This window comes from Sceloporus occidentalis, unplaced genomic scaffold (genome assembly GCF_023333645.1).
Source record: "Sceloporus occidentalis isolate IW3139 unplaced genomic scaffold, rSceOcc1.0.p SCAF_21, whole genome shotgun sequence".
NCBI classification, from domain to species: Eukaryota; Metazoa; Chordata; class Lepidosauria; order Squamata; family Phrynosomatidae; genus Sceloporus; species Sceloporus occidentalis.
Genome location: NW_028317001.1, coordinates 1,008,399 through 1,026,746, shown reverse-complemented (window position 1 = coordinate 1,026,746; position 18,348 = coordinate 1,008,399). Strand labels below are relative to the sequence as shown.

At 45.4% G+C, this 18,348-nt stretch overlaps 1 protein-coding gene across 1 annotated transcript; it reads right to left on the bottom strand.

Annotated features, from left to right (window-relative positions):
- Positions 1–3,036: 3,036 nt before the first annotated feature.
- On the bottom strand, positions 3,037–13,614 carry LOC149301321 (uncharacterized). Its single transcript, XM_089484126.1, has 5 exons — positions 13,548–13,614; positions 10,423–10,582; positions 9,462–9,582; positions 4,768–5,833; positions 3,037–4,208 (listed from the first exon to the last, which is right to left on the bottom strand). The coding sequence occupies exons 2-5, from the start codon at positions 10,495–10,497 to the stop codon at positions 4,058–4,060; spliced, it is 1,413 nt and encodes a 470-aa protein (XP_089340252.1). The 5' UTR covers positions 10,498–10,582; positions 13,548–13,614; the 3' UTR covers positions 3,037–4,057.
- Between the last annotated feature and the right edge of the window lie 4,734 nt (positions 13,615–18,348).

Here is an 18,348-nt window from a genome sequence, read left to right as displayed (position 1 = left end):
AATTATTATCGAGACCAGGCACAAATCGGGCTTTGAAAGTGATGTTCTTGTTGAGACAAAGGAGCACAAAAGGGCGTAACAGGAGCATGACCCTTTCAGACTTGCAGGTTTGGGTGTTGATGACCCTGACAACCGCCTGGTTGTCACACCAGAAGGTAACCTCTTTATTGGCTAACTCGCTGCCCCATAAACGAACTGCCACTAAGATGGGAAAGAATTCAAGGAAGGTAAGGTCCCTCAGGATGTCAGTGGTCAACCAGTGATCTGGCCAGCGCTGGGTGCACCAGTGGCCTTCGAAATATACCCCGAAACCCTGGCTGCCTGCTGCATCGGAATGGATTTGGAGGCCTGGACCCAGGGCCCATGGGCGCTGCCAAAGGGAAATCCCGTTAAAGAGATCAAGAAATCTATCCCACATGAGGAGGTCTTGTTTGATACCCTTGGAAAGGCGGATGTGGTGGTGAGGGGCCCGAACACCTGCCGTGGCCCTGGCAAGCCTGTCACAGAAAGCCCTACCAGGTGAGACCACCCTACAGGCGAAATTGAGGTGACCGAGGATGGTCTGAATCTCTTTGAGGGTCGCCTTAGGGGCCGACAGGGTGGCCTTGATTAGTGTATGGAGCTTGAGGAGCTTGTCCTCGGGCAATCGGGAAACACCGGCCAATGAATCTAGCTGTATGCCCAGGAAGGAGAGGGAAGTGGTGGGGCCTTCAGTCTTTTCTGATGCCAAAGGGACCCCTAGCTCATCAGTGAGGGCCTGGAAGGTGGCGAGAAGCTTGGCACAGCCGGTGTCACCCGCCCTGCCTGCGAAAAGGAAGTCATCCAAGTAGTGGGTGACCAAAGGGGAGGTGGCCGGTCTCTTGACCTCCCACTCGAGAAAGGAGCTGAAGGTCTCGAATGCCGCACAGCTGATGGAACTGCCCATGGGCATCGCCTTATCGAAATACCATTGGTTTTCGAATCGGAACCCAAGCAGGCAGTGATCATCTGGGTGGACAGGGAGTAGCCGGAAGGCTGACTGGATGTCACACTTAGCCATAAGAGCTCCCCGGCCACATGATCTGATGAGCCTAACTGCATGATCGAATGATGCATAGCGACCGAGCACAGCTCGGGCGGGATGGCATCGTTGACGGACCTACCTGGTGGGTAGGAGAGGTGGTGAATTAGGCGAAAAGAGCTTATTTTTTGAAAGTAAAACCATGATTAAGAGGGTAAAAACCAGACTTGGGTGCTTCGACCCTTTTACAACCAGGTCAGGCTGTATCTGCACTGCAGAAATATTCCAGTTCGAAACTGTGTTAACTCTCCTGGCTCCTTCCTGTGGAATCCTGGGATTTGTAGTTTCTTGCGGCGCCAGAGATCCAGAGCCACCCCAAGGCAAGGCTCTCCAGGGCTCTCTTGGCCCTCCTTTGCTTGCGAATACTGACTATCTCAGGGAGTCTCTATATTAGAGCATCAGGAAAACTTTTGGGTATTCTTAAGGCTGGGAAATCCTGTTTGGGGTCGCTTCTGACTTTAGGGATGTTACATCCTCTATTATGGGTTTCTTGAAGGCCTCAAACTGCCAACTGCAAAGAGCTGAGGCTGGGGCAGCCATTTTGTGTTCTGGCAGCCATTTTGTGGTCCAGCGGCCATTTTGAGACTGGCCCATTGTGACCTCAGTCTGATTCTCCTTACCTGAAGGATTGCGACTGGCCCATTGTGACTTCTGGCTCATGCATCTTACCTGAATAACTGAGACTGGCTCATTGTGATCTCAGCCTAAAGTTCCTTGCCTTAAAGATTGAAATGGGACTATTATCAGTTAAGGTGCTCTTTACCTGGATTGAGAATGGCCCATTGTGACCTAAGGCTGATGCTCCTTGAAGACTTCTAAGGAAGGAGACTCTATCACCCTCCGAGGGAGTTTGTTCCACTGTCGAACAGCCCTTACTGTCAGGAAGTTCCTCCTAATGTTGAGGTGGAATCTCTATTCCTAGAGCTTCCATCCACTGCTCCAAGTCCTGTTTTCTGGAGCAGCAGAAAACAAGCTTGCTCCCTCCTCAATGTGACACCCCTTCAAATAGTTAAACAGGGCTATCATATCACCTCTTAACCTTCCCTTCTAAAGATTAAACATACCCAGCTCCCTGGGTAGTTCCTCATAGGGCATGGTTTAGTATAGGTGTTATATGGTCACATCTAGATCTTCCAGTGACCAATCTGGCTGCCATATTTTGGATTAGTTGAACTTTCCGGACTTAATACAAGGGTAGCCCTATGTAGAGCACATTACAGAAGTCAAGACGTGAGGTTACCAGCGCATGCACCATAGTGTTTAGGTCTTCAGGTTCCAAGAAGGGACGCAGTTGGCGTATCAACCAAAGCTGATAACAGGCACTCTTGGCCATCCTATCTATCTGAGCTGACATCTGGAGCAACCGATTCAAGAGCACCCCTAAACTGCAAACACAGTCCTTTAGGGGAAGTGTGACTCCATCCAGGACCGGTTAACAGACCTCCATACCGAGAATAGGACCTCCAACAATACACACCTCCGTTTAATCTGAATTCAGTTTCAATCTGTTGTTCCTCATCCAGCCCATTACTGCTTCAAGACATTCATTCAGAGGGAGATGCCTTCTTTAGTTGACACTAAGATACCTCTGGATGTCATGAGCATACAGAAAGCACCCGCCCCATGCCTCCGGATGAACTCTCTTGGCGGTTTGATGTAGATGTTGACTAGTATTGGGGATAGGATGGCACCCTGGAGAACGCTGCATTTAAGATCCCTCATAGAGGAGCAACTGTCCCCAAGCATCTCCATCTGGAATCTGCTGGAGAAATAGGACCGGAAGCATTGCAATGCAGTGCCCCCGATCCCCAATTCCCTCAGGAGTTCCAGAAGGATGCCATGGTCAATAGTATCAAAAGCCACTGAGAGGCCCAAAAGCATCAACAGGGTCACACTTCCCCTGTCGATACTCAAGCGGAGATCATCTAAGGTAACCATAGCAATCTTGACTCTGTATCCCATCCTGAAGCCAGGTTGAAATGGATCTAGGTAATCTGTTTCATCCAAGACTGTTTGGAGTTGAAGAGAAATGGAAGACAGGAGACCGCTCTGTAATTCTTCATGTCCAAGGGATCTGGGGAGGGCTTTTTCAGAAGCAGCCGTATCACTGCTTCTTTTAATCAAGATGGAAAATAGCCCTCCCTAAGAGATGCATCTATGATATATCTCAGGTGAGTCCTCAAAGCATCTCCTCCTTGGATGACCAGCCATGAAAGGCAAGGGTTGAGAGGGCAAGTTGTCTTCTTCACACTTCCAAGGAGCTTGTCCCCATCCTCAGTACTCACAGATTCACAATGATCCAGTATGATCTTATTCACAGAGTCACTGGAATGTCTTTACTGTTTTTATTGTTGAGGTATGGAGCAGCATTGAAAATGTTCAGATGTGGCAGAGAAGCTAATGGACACTCGCTGCTCTTAACCAGGAATTGGTTGCAGCTGTGGCTCCAGACAGCAGGGGATTGTCCAAGATTGTGGCGGAGTGTGCCAGAGAGCAGCACATAGCACTTGTGTAAATATGCGGTGACATCTGGAATGATGGACAGTAATCCAGGTAACACAGGAAATTGTACAGGAAGGGGTTGAGCTAGATTGCCACATGGCAAAAGTGTATATAAGCTCAGATCATCATTGTACAGTGTGGGTTTTGTAATTGGTGGATGGGGTTGGTCTAGCTCTCGTGTATGTTTTGCAACCAAAAAGAAACAGTGCCTCTTGGAGAAAAGCCAGCCTACGGTGCTTTAATCTAGCAGTTGTGTTTCCTGGCAAAGCTCCAGTCTGCCAGTTTGTCTATCTACTCACAAGCTTCCAAGATTGCTCTGAGTTCACCTCTGCATTTTCTCCCAACATTTATACTCTCATTGTTTAATCCAGTTTTAGTACTGGGATCAGGGGGGATTGATTTCTTTTGGATTTTATTGTAACCTCGATGTATTTTATTGTTGAAACCAGCACAGATTCTCCTTCATAGAGCGGGCTAGAAACAAATCTTTTCTTATTATATTATGCTGGCATCCAAGTCGGCTCGTATCTCGTGTGTGTGTTTGCCTTTGCTGTTCTTATGGCTGGGAATGGAGCTGAGGAATGAGGAGAGAAGAAAGGGTCCGTTTTGTGCAAATTCACAACTTCTGCGCATCAAAGAGTCCAGTCTGTTGAAATAGCAAAGAACTTTATTAAAACACATAGTCAGAAATTCAGTCTTTAAGCTAGAACTGCCCTCCCCAAGCCAAAGAATATATTGAAACCCCCAAACCTAAAACTCCACCTTCTACCAAACCTAGCCCCCACCTACAATTCCCACCATCTATCCCCCACTTTGCCATCCCTCTCACACGCACAATCTCTCCCTGCCCCAGACATTCGAAGAAACTGGATCCCTTTCTGTTACTACAGGTCCCCAACTTTCTTCAGCCAACATCCCACAAATTCCGAATGCTATCATTGCTATTCTAGCCAGCCGCAACAAACCCCAGCCCCCCATCTAACTAACCTAAACCACGACCCATAATCCCCCGCCAAATTTATAACCCAAAGCAATTATCTATACTACTAGCAATTAAAACCTAAACTTTACTAAACATAACTTTAAAACATAAACAGACATAAGGACAGAGAAACTGTGCAAATAAATTCATATGGGCTTTTTAGCACCGCTGGATGGAAAAAATATTTTTGTATTCCACCTTTACAAAAATAATGTTCATTCACTTCTTGGGTTTGTGTGGCTTCTCTCCTGTGCTGCCTCTCTGGTGACTGAATAGGCCTGACCTCCGAGAAAAGCATTTTCCACACTGCTGGCATTTGTATTGCTTCTCTCCTGTGTGGATTCGCTGGTGTCTCACTAAGTTTACCTTCAAAGAAAAACATTTCTCACAATGCTGGCATTTGTATGGCTTCTCTCCTGTGTGGATTCTTTTGTGTGTCACTAGGTAAGACTGCTGAGAAAAACATTTCCCACAATGCTGGCATTTGCATGGCTTCTCTCCGGTGTGGATTCTCTGATGTCTCACTAAGTCTCCCTTCAAATAAAAACATTTCCCACAATGCTGGCATTTGTATGGCTTCTCTCCTGTGTGGACTCTCTGGTGTGTCACTAGGTAGGACTGCAGAGAAAAACATTTCCCACAATGCTGGCATTTGTATGGCTTCTCTCCTGTGTGGATTCTTTTGTGTGTCACTAGGTAGGACTGCTGAGAAAAACATTTCCCACAATGCTGGCATTTGTATGGCTTCTCTCCGGTGTGGATTCTCTGATGTCTCACTAAGTCTCCCTTCAAATAAAAACATTTCCCACAATGCTGGCATTTGTATGGCTTCTCTCCTGTGTGGACTCTCTGGTGTGTCAGTAGCTTTGACTTCCGAGAAAAACATGTTCCACAATGCTGGCATTTGTATGGCTTCTCTCCTGTGTGGATTCTTTTGTGTGTCACTAGGTAAGACTGCTGAGAAAAACATTTCCCACAATGCTGGCATTTGTATGGCTTCTCTCCTGTGTGGATTCTCTGATGTCTCACTAGGACTGACTTCAAACAAAAACATTTCCCACAATGCTGGCATTTGTATGGCTTCTCTCCTGTGTGGATTCTCTGATGTCTCACTAGGACTGAATTCAAACAAAAACATTTCCCACAATGCTGGCATTTGTATGGCTTCTCTCCTGTGTGGACTCTCCGATGCATGAGAAGGATCGACTTGTATGCAAAATGTTTCCCACAATGCTGGCAGTTGTATGGCTTCTCTGATGTGTGGACTCTCTCATGACTGACAAGTTCTTCTGTAAAGAAGGAAAACAATACTGAATATCAGAGTTAAGAAAGGAAAGTGTTAGCCCAAGATTTAGCCCTATGTTCACACCTCCCTATTTGATATTAAATTAATAAAGTTGGGGTGGGTGACCTGAGCAGGACCCTGTTGCAGATGCCCCAAATCCATGAAACGATTATATCCTTATCCACAGGAGCTGGCAAAGAAGAGATTGTGGGGGAACTACCTTGAGGAAATCAGTAGAAGCAGATAGTCATACAGACTGTTGAAAAAAGATTCCTTTAAACATGTGTAAAATATTTTGATTGAAAAGTGGCATCATATCCTGTGAGACGGCCAGAGAGTCCTGAGTCTGAGCACATGGCATGATGCAAGCCAACTGCAGAGGACGCTTCATGCTGTGTGGCACCAGGAGATGGATCACAACCAATACACAATACAGGACACATGTGGATTGCTGTGGATAGGATTGGATTGGAGTTGTGTATAGAAGAGATGGTGAACATGATGGAAGTCAGAGAGGAGAGCTTGCAAATATTTTGATTATATTGCAACTCAAGATAGAGAACCTCTAAAGACTCGGATGAAATCAACTGTGTCTGTGACTTATTTTTAAGTGTGAAATGTGGCCAGTGCATTGCCAATACCTGTATCTGGAACCTTGTTTCCATACTGTGCTGTGTTATTGTTGAGCTGCATCTGGGAGCATCATGCTCACATTGCGCTGTACATTGGCTTGTGAACGGGACTGGAATTCAGAGCCAACAAGGACCTGAGGACCGGTGTGGTAATCCTTATGTCTGAGGTATTGGCACCAAGCACCCATTGCATTCAATTTGATTTTGGACCATATTTTCCCCACCCAGGAAACTTTCTAAAACGATTTAAACCTTATAGAAAACTCGGGTTCTGCCCACTAGCAACCATTTCAGTATAAATATTGCAGTCCAGTTGCAGACAGACACTCTGTTGGTTTACATTGCTAAACCCCTCACTACACTCGCCAGCTCCACTTGCCATGGGAGTTACTGACTTCTCTCCCCATTGTGGACCCTCAGCAATTGGAATCAAGTTCCGTCTAGGTTATGTATTACCATTAGCAAAGCCTAACATCTATTCACCACTCCCACCTTTGTTACCTAGTTCCTGTGTGTTTGTGTGAACACCTATATGTGTGTGCATGCGTGTACAGTGCACCTGCGTCATACGCGGGCACGTCTTATGCGGATTTCAGCATACACTAAAAGCCACACTGGGAAAAAGGGCGATGTGCCCCATAAGGGTTAATGGCACCTGTGTGGAGCCCCATTCATTTATATAGGGCTCGAGAATAGATGGGATCCCCCTAACACCGGGGGGGGGGGGGGAGATCAGGAATGGGATGAGTCCCGAGGCCACTGTTGCCCCAATCTCTCCTTTGAGCTAAGTATGAAATTCCCCTGAAAGCATAGCACTTGGGAGTGTCCTCCCCAGACTCCAGCATTTCGGGTAACAAAGGGCCTCTGGAATCACCCATGGAGCTAAGCAAGCTCAGGTTGGAAAAGAAACATTAGACAAAAAGGCATTTTTGTGTTGCCCTTTCCTCTCTTCATAGACATTGCTCATAATTTCTAAATGGAACGCCTTAATATGTTTGAAAACAAGGACCTGAGCTGGTTCTCACAGGTTCGGTTCTTAAAATCTGTCAGGTTGGTGGCTGCCTCCCAATCCCCAAGGCCCCTCTCCTGGCCCTTCCCAGAGGTCCCTTCCTCTCCGCACAGAGCTAGGAGATCCTGGCTTTGCTCCAGCCTTCCCCTCCTGGCTCCCATCTGCCAGATCCCCTTCCCTTTCTCCCTCCGCTCTCCAACCTTCCCTCTTGCCCATCTGCACTGCTTCAGCATCTCATTTTCAGCCTCTCTTCCCTGCCTTTCTATTTTTCACTTTCCCTCCGTCTCTCTGTTACAGACACAAACCCACAGAGTGTGATGCATAAAAGGGATCATAGAGTCATAGAGCTGGAAGAAACCGCAAGGGCCATCCAGTCCAACCGCCTGCCATGGAGGAACTCTCAATCGAAGCATCCCAGACCATCCAGCCTCTGTTTAAAGACCTCCAAGGAAGGAGGCTCCACTACACTCCGAGGAAGGAGTGTGTTCCACTGTCAACAGCCCTTACTCTCAAGAGGTTTTTTCAAATGTTGAGGTGGAATCTCTTTTCCTGTAGCTTGCATCCACTGCTCTGGGTCCTAGTCTCTGGAGCAGCTGAAAACAAGTCAGCTCCCTCCTCAGTATGACATCCCTTTTAGGCCCATTTGTTGAGAAAGGCAGGATAATCAATATACAAATAATTCATTGGCAAAGGCAGAGCAAGGGGGCTGGGACCTGGACTCCAATTTTGGTGAGGGTGAAGTGCCAGAGAGCAGACTTAAAACAGCCTTAAAACATCTATCAGGCAGGTATGGACTACTGATGGGGTTTGGAGGAGATCTCAGGGGCAACCCCACATTGTATTGCCGGGGGGGGGGGGGGGAGATGAAATAATATTTTGCCCCTCAACATCCCAAAACATCCCTTTGGGGAAGTGGAGGCCATTTTGCCACTGTTGGGCCCTCTCTGAGCCATTGCAGGCCCAAGGGAGGGCTTTCTCCTAAGAAGACTCTCCAGAGCCTTAAAAGGATGGAAGAGGGGCCAAAAGAGGTAGGAAACTTGCTCAGGGATGTGCTGAGTACCATTTGGGTGAGAAAAGCATTAATCTCCATAGCTTCTTCCCATAAAAACCTAGCACTGGCAGTATAGGATGGGGTTATTAGAATCCTTAGAACCTGGAGAGCAATAGTGCCTCACTGAACTACAGATTCAAATATTCTACAGGATGTTGCTATCACAATTAATCTAGGCTTGAAAGGGATCTAGGACTCCTAGTAGACCGCAAGTTGAACATGGGCCAACAGTGTGATGAGGCAGCTACAAAGGCCAATGTGATTCTAGGCTGCCTCTATACAAGAATAGTTTCTAGAACAAGGGAAGTAATAGTGCCACTCTATTCTGCTTTGGTCAAGGCTCATTTGGAATAATCCTGTGTCCAGTTCTGGGCCCCACAATTCGAAAAGGATGTTGACAAATTGGAGCATGTCCAAAGGAGTGCAACCAAAGTGGTGAAGGGTCTGGAAACCATCAAGCTCTATGAGGAGCAGCTTAGAGAGCTGGTTATGTTTAGCCTGGAGAAAAGAAGATAAAGAGTGGATATGATCTCCATGTTTAAACATTTGAAAGGGTGTCATGTTGCGCAAGGACCAGGCTTGCTTTTGCTGCAACAGAGAAAAGGAGACACCGCAATGGATGCAAGGCACAGGGAAAGAGGTTCCACCTAAACCTTAGGAGGAACTTTGTGACAGTAAGAGCACTTTGACAGTGGAATATACTCCCTTAGAGTTTGGTGGAGTCCTCTTCTTTGGAGGTGTTTAAAGAGAGGCTGGATGGCCATCTCTTGGGGGTGATTTGAATGTGTATTCCTGCATGGCAGAAGGGGGTTGAACTTGATGGCCCTTGTGGTCTATTCCAACTCTATGACTCTATAATTCTAGTGGAACCATAGCAACATGATAATAATGAAAGTGCCCTCAGTCTTTATAGAAAGAGCCATGGATTCAGGTTCCTTACCTACAGAAGCCACATTTTCATAATTGTCCATCATTACAGAATTGTACAAAAGTTTCTGTTTCGCCGTCAACAGATTCCATTCATCCTTGGAGAAATATACTGCCACATCGGCAAAGGTCACCTGAAATAGAAAATAGCCCTCATCCAGAGAGTGACAAAGAAAAGGGGAGGAAAGCACATGGTGCTTCCCAAATGTTATTTCATCACTTCAGAAATAAACTTTAAATTCTGTTAGCAAGCAAAAAGCTACTGCCTTTCAGATCAGTTTGTCTTGAATCCTTTCAATATAACATACAATGTAATAAACAATATAATTTAGGCCATGGCTGGGATATTGAGGATGGATTAGGATACTGACTATCCCAACACATAGAGTACATTTAGCCACAAAAGAATTATGCTGCATTTAGCCATTTCTTGCCACATTTCAGAAGCAAATGTCATTTTAAAAAACAGTTCTGGGGAGCATTCTGGACTTGAAGGCCACTGGGCCACCCCCAATTTAGATCCAGAGATGGTCTCCCATATCCCCAACATTTCACAGACAGGAAAAGCAAGGCACATGTGGAAAAGCAACACCAGAAGGTGGTGAGGATGGCCAAGGTTGTTTAGGAGGAAGATCACACAAGCTAGGAAGGGCACAGCAGTTTGCTTTTGCTTCAGCCTCCTGGCAAGGGAAGACCCTTACAAGTTATCTCCTCTCCTGTCCCCATTTTTGAGTTGATGGGGTGCAAACTCCTTGGAAGTCACTTTGCAGCAACCCAAGGCAGCTGAGGAGAAGGGGCAAAGTGGGAGGAGGAGAGAGAAACCGGGACATTTTTGAAAGCCCCTGAAAAAGTGGGGTGACAGAGGATTAACCAGGACTTTCTCTGCCAAATTGGAACAATATGTTCTCCGCTCACTTTCATGAACAGCCCCAGCAGTGACACAAAGGAAACTAATAGTCAGGATGTCAACTCACCAAAGAGTTGTTGTACTTCGACAGCCTCTTCCTCTTGGAGCCCAACTCCCTCTGCTTGGCCTCTGTGTTGGCCATTAGGTTGTCCTGGTGGCCCTGCACCTGTGTCTCTTTCAGCAAAATATGGCCCAAGGCTGTGTAGAAGGAGACTGAGATGAAGTTCCTGAGAAAAGAGACTAGGGTTAGGCTTGATTTGTCAAGACACAGAGAACAGCATGCTGCTAGTGAGATACGCAGGTGACATATGCCTTTGGGCCAATGCAGAGGTGGGTATCCCCTTCCTCCCTCTTCACCAAACAAAGCCCTCTGGACCTAGCATAGATTCACTGCAGCTCCCCTACACAACAGATACTCCATGTTAAAACGCTTTTGACATTGCTGTGTTGCGCAGCACGTGAGGGAACACGTTAACGTATGGCGCCAGATTCTCCACCTTGACTGTAGTCAGTAGCTTGTGAGCTGAAGAAACACCTGTCGCTTTCTCAATGAGCAGAGACACTGTAATCTTCTCTCAGATCAGGCTTTTATTCATATAAGAAGTTCCACTGTGTACAACACTATATACATCGACACCATCCACCATCCACACCAGTAACAACCCACTCTGAGGCTCACACTGTCTGACTCTTCCTCAGTGACAGTTGAGAATGACAGTTGACAGTTGCATCAACATTCCAATGATGCACTGTTTAAATGCTGCCACTAGAGCTGTCAATGACTTCCACAACAGCTCCACCTAGTGGCCACATGCCTGTCATTTCCTCAGACCTGTTCACCATGGTCCTGACACTCCATGCCTTGTGAGAGTGGAGGGGGGTCAGGGGATGGGAATTGGAGAGGACCCTGGCTATGTCCCTGTCGCTAGATGTGAAATGAGCGCATCATCTGCTGAAACCTCCTGACCTCCCCAGTGGCCCTCAGAGGAGAATGCCTTCCTTTTGCTTCTGGCTAGAGAAACACAGCTGCATGCTTCTCCAACACTCTCATCAGGCATGAAATGAACATGGAGCATGGCTTCCACAATTCCCACTTTTCATTTTGTATTCCTTCTCATTTCACATCTATTTTAAATCTCTTCCTCATTCGACGATAAAGACACCATTGAAAAAGCTAGGTCAGATTCTTTAAGTTGGATCTCTAGTTTTCCTTGCGATTCTTTCAGTACATCCTTGTATCTTAACCATTGAGTTTTCTGGATACTGTTCCTCCCAAAAAGTGCCTCATGTGACGAACACCATGAAGGTATTTTTGGACATATTCTACACTTGTTTTTCCCCCAGATCTTCAACAGAGCTTTTCTTACGAAATGATTTGTGCTTTCTTTATGAACTTTCTCTTTGCCGTAAATTCGGGATCCATTCCACCCAAATCTTAAATGTTCACCCTCCAGACATAACAATTGTTCATTCTCTAACATAAACCATTCTCTAATCCAAACTAAACAACAAGCAGCATCATAAAGTTTTCAGTTTGGTAAACCCAGCCCTCCTCTACTTTTGTCATCACAAAGTAGTTTTGTTTTTATCCTGGCTCTTTTTTTATTCCTTTTGCCATAGAGTCAATGGTTTTTCATTCTGGATGATGGGTATCGCTTGAAGCAGAAGCAGTAGTTCAGGAAGGACACTCATTTGGATCAGTGATATTTTTCCTTATAGAGATAAGTGTAATTTCCCCCCTATTTCTAGGTCTTTTCTGATTTCCTTCCTTGATGTCTCATAGTTATTGTGAAACTGATCTGCGTTTTTATTGGTGAAATTTATTCCTAGATATTTAACTTTCTTTCCCACTTTAAATCCACTAATTTCTTCCAGGATTTGTTCTTCCTTTCCTCCATATTTTTTGTTGTTGTTTTGTCTCTGTTTACTTTTAGTCCCGAAACATATTGCAATTCCAGTATTACATCCATGAATTCCCATATGCTCTTTTCTGGGTTCTCCAGGGAATACAAAATGTTGTCTGCCAAGACTCTCATTTTAAACTCAATGTATGTTAATTTTTATTCTATTGATCTTATTTTCTAATCTTATCCTATTATTCACGCTTCAAGGATCAGAATGAACAAAAGGGGTGATAGTGGGAAAGCTTGCTGTGTACCTTTAGAAATCTTAAATTCTTCTTCTTCTTTTTATAGTTAACAGTTTGGCTCTTTGATCTTTATACATTGCCGCTATCTTAAATAAGAAGCTCCTATTTCGATTATTTCAAGTGTCGCAAATGACATATCCCATCCTATGTTATCGAAGGCCTTTTCTAAATCGACAAAGTGCAAATTTTTTTCCGTTGTGCCTTTCTAAATATTCAATTATATTTAAGACGTTTCGTATGTTATCACTGAGTTGTCTGTGGGGGAGAAATCCCGATTAGTCCTTGTGAATCCAGTCTTTAAGAACCTTTTTGAGTCTATCATAGAAAATAATTGATAATCCATATTTAATAAGGAAATTAGCCTATAGCTCTTTACCTCAGTTGCATCTATATCTTCTTTTAACCGCAAAGCTATATTAGCTTGTTTCCATGTTTCAGGATAATGGTTTCCTTTGATGGCATTTATCGTTAATTTGAGTGGTGTTAACAGTCGATCCTCAAATACTTTATGATAACTGGCGATGAAGCCATCATTCCTGGTGTTTTCCCTTTTTTCCCTTTTTCTTATTACTTCCATGATTTCTGCTGTTGTCATCGGTCCATTTAATATAGTTCTTTGATGGTCTGAAAGTGGCTTTAAGTTAGCTTTTCCCAAAAACTCCTCCATTTTGGCTCTAGATGTTTGAGATCCTTTATATAATTTAGCATAGAATTTTTGGAAGACCTTCTTAATTTTATTTTGGCCAGATGTTAATGTCGAATCTTTGTTTATTTCCGTAATCGTGTTTCGTTGTTTCAACTTTCTTATTTTATTGGCAAGCCATCTTCCTGGCTTGTTTCCTGGTTCAAAACTCCTTTGTTTTAGATATCTAATTTTTGCTTCTTCTGTATAGGTTTATGAGGGAAGATTGCATCCTGGTCTATGCTAATTTTGGGGATGTGAAGACCTATGGAAATTCATTTTATAAACCCAGTGAAACAAATATCTCACCAAGCTGTAGTAAACAACACGGACACACACAGTCCCCACACAAAGGACTCACTGGCGCACTGTGCGTCTGGGGTCTGGAAATCCAACTTCCACCTTCTGGGAGGACAATGCTGCCAGAGACTGAATTTGGGGCTTTATACCTGCAAAGCATGGCTCACTCTCTCAACTGCAACCCTTCCACACAATCCTGGACTGAAACATTTAAACAAAGGTCCTCTTTCAGCTCCAGGAATAAAGGCCTACCTTCACTGCAAAGACCCTGATTCCTGCAGCCCTCTCCTGCAGTCCTTTATTGCCGGAGCTTCCCTGGGTCAGAGGCTGTCTCCTCAACCGTAGAGAAGGGTTGCTCTGAGTGCGAAGGAGGAGGAGGTCCACAGGGCTGAGGGAGGAAAGGCAATGGGGAAAGGTCAGTGCCAATGGCCATGGAGAGCAGAATGTGGCAATGCCTAGGAACCCCTCTGAGTCCCAGCCATTCTAGGAATGAGTGGAAGGAGTGAGTCCAGGGGGCTGAGGGGGTCTCCTTTCCCAAAGTGGGGTGGAAAGAACTGGTTCCCATGGGACTGTGGACCTCCATGACCTGTGAGCAAATCTATGGGTGACGCTGCCTCAAAGAGCATTGGAGGAGTCTCTGGCTGGATGGCCATCTCTTCGGAGGACTTGGAGGGCAGAATGGGGCTGACTGTTTGGCCCTTGGGGCTCCCTTCCAGCCCTAGGAGCCTACGAAGCCTACCTTACAAGGCTGTTGTGGGAGTTAATCACAAGACAATTGCAACACAAGAATGGCCACCTTTTAGCAGCTTACAATAAAAATATCCATACAATACAATAAAAACATGTTTCATGATCTGCCAAACCCTAACCCTAACACTACCATCCAAAACAAAATGCCATTAAATTACTGGATAGTTATTTAAAATTATTGGACAGTTATTGAAACAGTAATTAAAAACAGGGATAGTAGTCAAAGCCCAATGTTTGTGAAGAATAATGATAATAAGGCTTGTATTAAAACTATCCTCCCCATTTCTGATCCCTTTTAAAACCCATGTTCCCCAGAAGGAGAAGAGCTGTGTAATATGAAAACCCTCTCTGAAAAGAGACACAAAAGACACACAAAGGGAAACACTTCCTTCCTTTTGGCCCAAAAGCCTGGCCTCCTCCTGGCTCTGGAGCCTCAGGAGAGAAAGAGAGGCCTGTGCTCAACTGAGTCACAAGCAGCACAAAATGGCCTCCAGAAGACAAAATGGCCTCCGGAACATAAAATGGCCTCCGGAACACAAAATGGCCTCCAGAACACAAAATGGCCTCCGGAACACAAAATGGCCTCCGGGACACAAAATGGCCTCCGGAACACAAAATGGCCGCCGGGACACAAAATGGCCGCCTCTGGCTCAGTGCTTGGCAGTGGTCAGTTTGAGGCCTTCAGGGAAGCCATAATGGAGGATGAAAGGGCCCCAAAGTCGGAAGGGACCCCAAACAGGATTTCCAAACCTTAACAACACTTAAAATGCCAAGCCAAAAGAACATTCCTAGAGTTCCATAAGACAGAGCCATGGCCATTACGGTGGGGCACATCAAGAACGCCCAGGAAGGTGGCATTAATGATGATTAAGGTGTGGCAGCAGCTCCATCCTCTGCCCCGCAGGTCTGATAATATCATCATCAATCATCATCATCATCATCATCATCATCATCATCATCATCATCACTACAGCACGAGAGCCACCATTAAAAGCATTAAAATCCCTTTTGGGGAGTCCCACTCTCCCACCTTCAGAGAGAGTGGCCCATGCCTAGAAGGACTGCTGGGCCTCCTTCCTCCCCACCTTAGTGGCAGTGGCCAAAGGAAAGCATCAGCAGCAGTAGACCCAAGCCAGGCCCAGCCAGCCCTCAGTGCAGCAGTGAAGCCTAGTGGTTCCAGGCCTTGTCTCTCTGCTGACCCTCCCTGTCTGTCTGTCTCTCTCTTTCTCTCTAGGACACTCTGCTCCTCTCCTCGCTCACTCTTCCACGCATAGAGCTAAATAGAGAAGCTGAAGCTCCGCCTCTTCTCGAGGCTGGCCAATGGGGGCAGAGCAGCTAGAAGACCCTGCCCCTGCCTGCCCCAGACTCACATTTTGCATTCCGGCGGCCATTTTGTTTTTTGTCAGCCATTTTGTTTTCTGGCAGCCATTTTGTTTTCTGGCAGCCATTTTGTTTTCTGGCAGCCATTTTGTGTGCTGCTTGTGACTGTGGGGAATAATGTTCCAGAACCTCCTCTGACCATTGGCTTCTCTTTCTCTCCCTGAAGCTTTAGAGTGATAAAGAAGCCAGGCTCCTTGGGTCAAAAGGAAGGAAGTGTGTCCCTTTGTTGTCTTTTGTGTCTCTTTTCAAAGAGGGTTTTCATATTACACAGCTCTGCTCCTTCTGGGGAACATGGGTTTTAAAAGGGATCACAAATGGGGAGGATAGTATTAATACAAGCCTGATTCTTCTTCTTCACAAACATTGGGCTTTGGCTTCTAAGAGGAAGACTGCCCCCTCTTAGAAAAAAGGCCAAAAGCAGCTCCTTTGGGAGGTTTTAAAAGCCTCCCCAGTTTTCTTACTTACTAAGAGATTTTTACTCATGAAGGAAGTTGACAAAACAGACCATCTCACATTACCAAGAATAAAACAAACAAATATAGACACAAAGAAACAACAACAAAAGTAAGGATTAGACAGAAAAAAGAGCTTATTTTTTGAAAGTAAAACCATGATTAAGAGGGTAAAAACCAGACTTGGGTGCTTCGACCCTTTTACAACCAGCTCAGGCTGTATCTGCACTGCAGAAATATTCCAGTTCGAAACTGTGTTAACTCTCCTGGCTCCTTCCTGTGGAATCCTGGGATTTGTAGTTTCTTGCGGCACCAGAGATCCAGAGCCACCCCAAGGCAAGGCTCTCCAGGGCTCTCTTGGCCCTCCTTTGCTTGCGAATACTGACTATCTCAGGGAGTCTCTATATTAGAGCATCAGGAAAACTTTTGGGTATTCTTAAGGCTGGGAAATCCTGTTTGGGGTCACTTCTGACTTTAGGGATGTTACATCCTCTATTATGGGTTTCTTGAAGGCCTCAAACTGCCAACTGCAAAGAGCTGAGGCTGGGGCAGCCATTTTGTGTTCTGGCAGCCATTTTGTGGTCCAGCGGCCATTTTGAGACTGGCCCATTGTGACCTCAGTCTGATGCTCCTTACCTGAAGGATTGCGACTGGCCCATTGTGACTTCTGGCTCATGCATCTTACCTGAATAACTGAGACTGGCTCATTGTGATCTCAGCCTAAAGTTCCTTGCCTTAAAGATTGAAATGGGACTTCCGGGTGCTGGCTCTGTGAGGAGGACGTGAGTCAGGAGGCTCCTGATTCCTTTCTCCGCAGCGTCGGTTCTTGCTGGAATGGGGTCGCCAACTACCCGTCCATGCCCTCCTCGGAGAAGAGGGGGTACACTCTCCAGTTCGTTGGGGGCTCTGGGTGAGGAGTGGTAAGGGTTGAGTTGTCCCCTTTGCCCCCCTGCCCAGCGCCGAAGAGCTGGTGTCTCCCGCTGCTGCAGTCGTTCTCTGACGACATTTGCAAAGCCCACACCAAGGTTTTTTTTTACTGGAAGAGACCAATAAGAGTCTTTACACAAGACGCGGTTTTTGTGTTATTATATTCCTTGAGACTGAGCTTTGTTTGTTGGAGACGGAGGAATCCTGGGAAAAAGAAGAGGAGAACAAGATTGGGAGCGCACCTGGAGGAATTTGGGAAGCGTGTGGGGTGTGAGGAGTGGTTTAGCTTTGCAACGCTGTCGCCGGTGGAGCCTGGGAGCCTGAATAAAAGGAAAGGAAAAAGCAGAGAAGAAGCACCCAGAGGGCTGTTGTCATTGCGAGAGGGGAGAGGAGGAGAGGAGAGGGAAGGCTTCAGAACTGTGGAACGGAAAAAGAGGGTGTGTTAACCCCTGACTGGATTGTGCCCAGGAATTTACAAGGAGCTGTTTGGGCTCTTTAAGAGCCATTCACAAGTTGGAAAAGGCTTTTAAGGGGCAAGCAAATGAAAGACAGCTGTGAGAGGAACCTTTTGATTCTTGATTTTTTTGTTTGACTTTTTGCTTCTTTGTCATTGTTGAAGTCTTTGATGAATCTTTGTATAGTGGGGCATCTGAGGAATCGCTTTAACCTGAAGGATATTTGTTTCTATCTTCAAAGCTCCAAGTAGATACTGTGTGTCCTTGACGATTCTCTCCCTTTGCAACTCTTTCTCCGAACTTGTTTTTGAGCTTAATATAGAGACATTATTAGGCTTTACCTTCGTTTTGATACAATGCCAATTTTTTTTAGTGCTGGATGAACAGTAGATACAATTGAATCTGGATCTTGGACTTGATGGCTTTTTGAATTAGATTTGTTTCTATTTTCAAATCTAAATTAAAATCTGTTTTTGCCTTTTGACGACTGTTCCTCTGTAACTATCCCTGCTTGAAATTGACTTGATTGAAGCCTCTGGAAACATATTGTGGCTAGAGTGTATGGAAACGAGAGAAGCACTACTCAAGAAGGGAAGAGTATAGATTTTGAGATGTGGACAATGCAATACCAATGAACTAAGTCAGTGGGGACCATAGGAAGTTTCATAAAATATGTTGGACTACTTGCTTTTGTGAATTTGTGTGAACTTTACATCTGTTTAGATTTATTTGCAGGTATAGAAGGGACTTCTATTATCTATAGTGAAGCACTGATTGGGGTTTAAGTGACTTCTAGTTATATGAGGAGAGTTGTATTTCCCCCCTTTTTAAATAGAAGCCCTATCATATAGAATACAGTGCATATCTTAAATCCATATAAGATGTACGTGCCAGTGGA

Bases quoted from the DNA above. Each gene is read 5' to 3' on its own strand.
- LOC149301321 (XM_089484126.1), bottom strand. From the start codon at position 10,497: ATGGCCAACACAGAGGCCAAGCAGAGGGAGTTGGGCTCCAAGAGGAAG. The intron at 9,583-10,422 runs GTGAGTTGACAT...TTTCTATTTCAG, and splicing joins CGAAGTACAACAACTCTTTG to GTGACCTTTGCCGATGTGGC. The intron at 4,209-4,767 runs GTGAATGAACAT...CTATTTCAACAG, and splicing joins AAGCCACACAAACCCAAGAA to ACTGGACTCTTTGATGCGCA.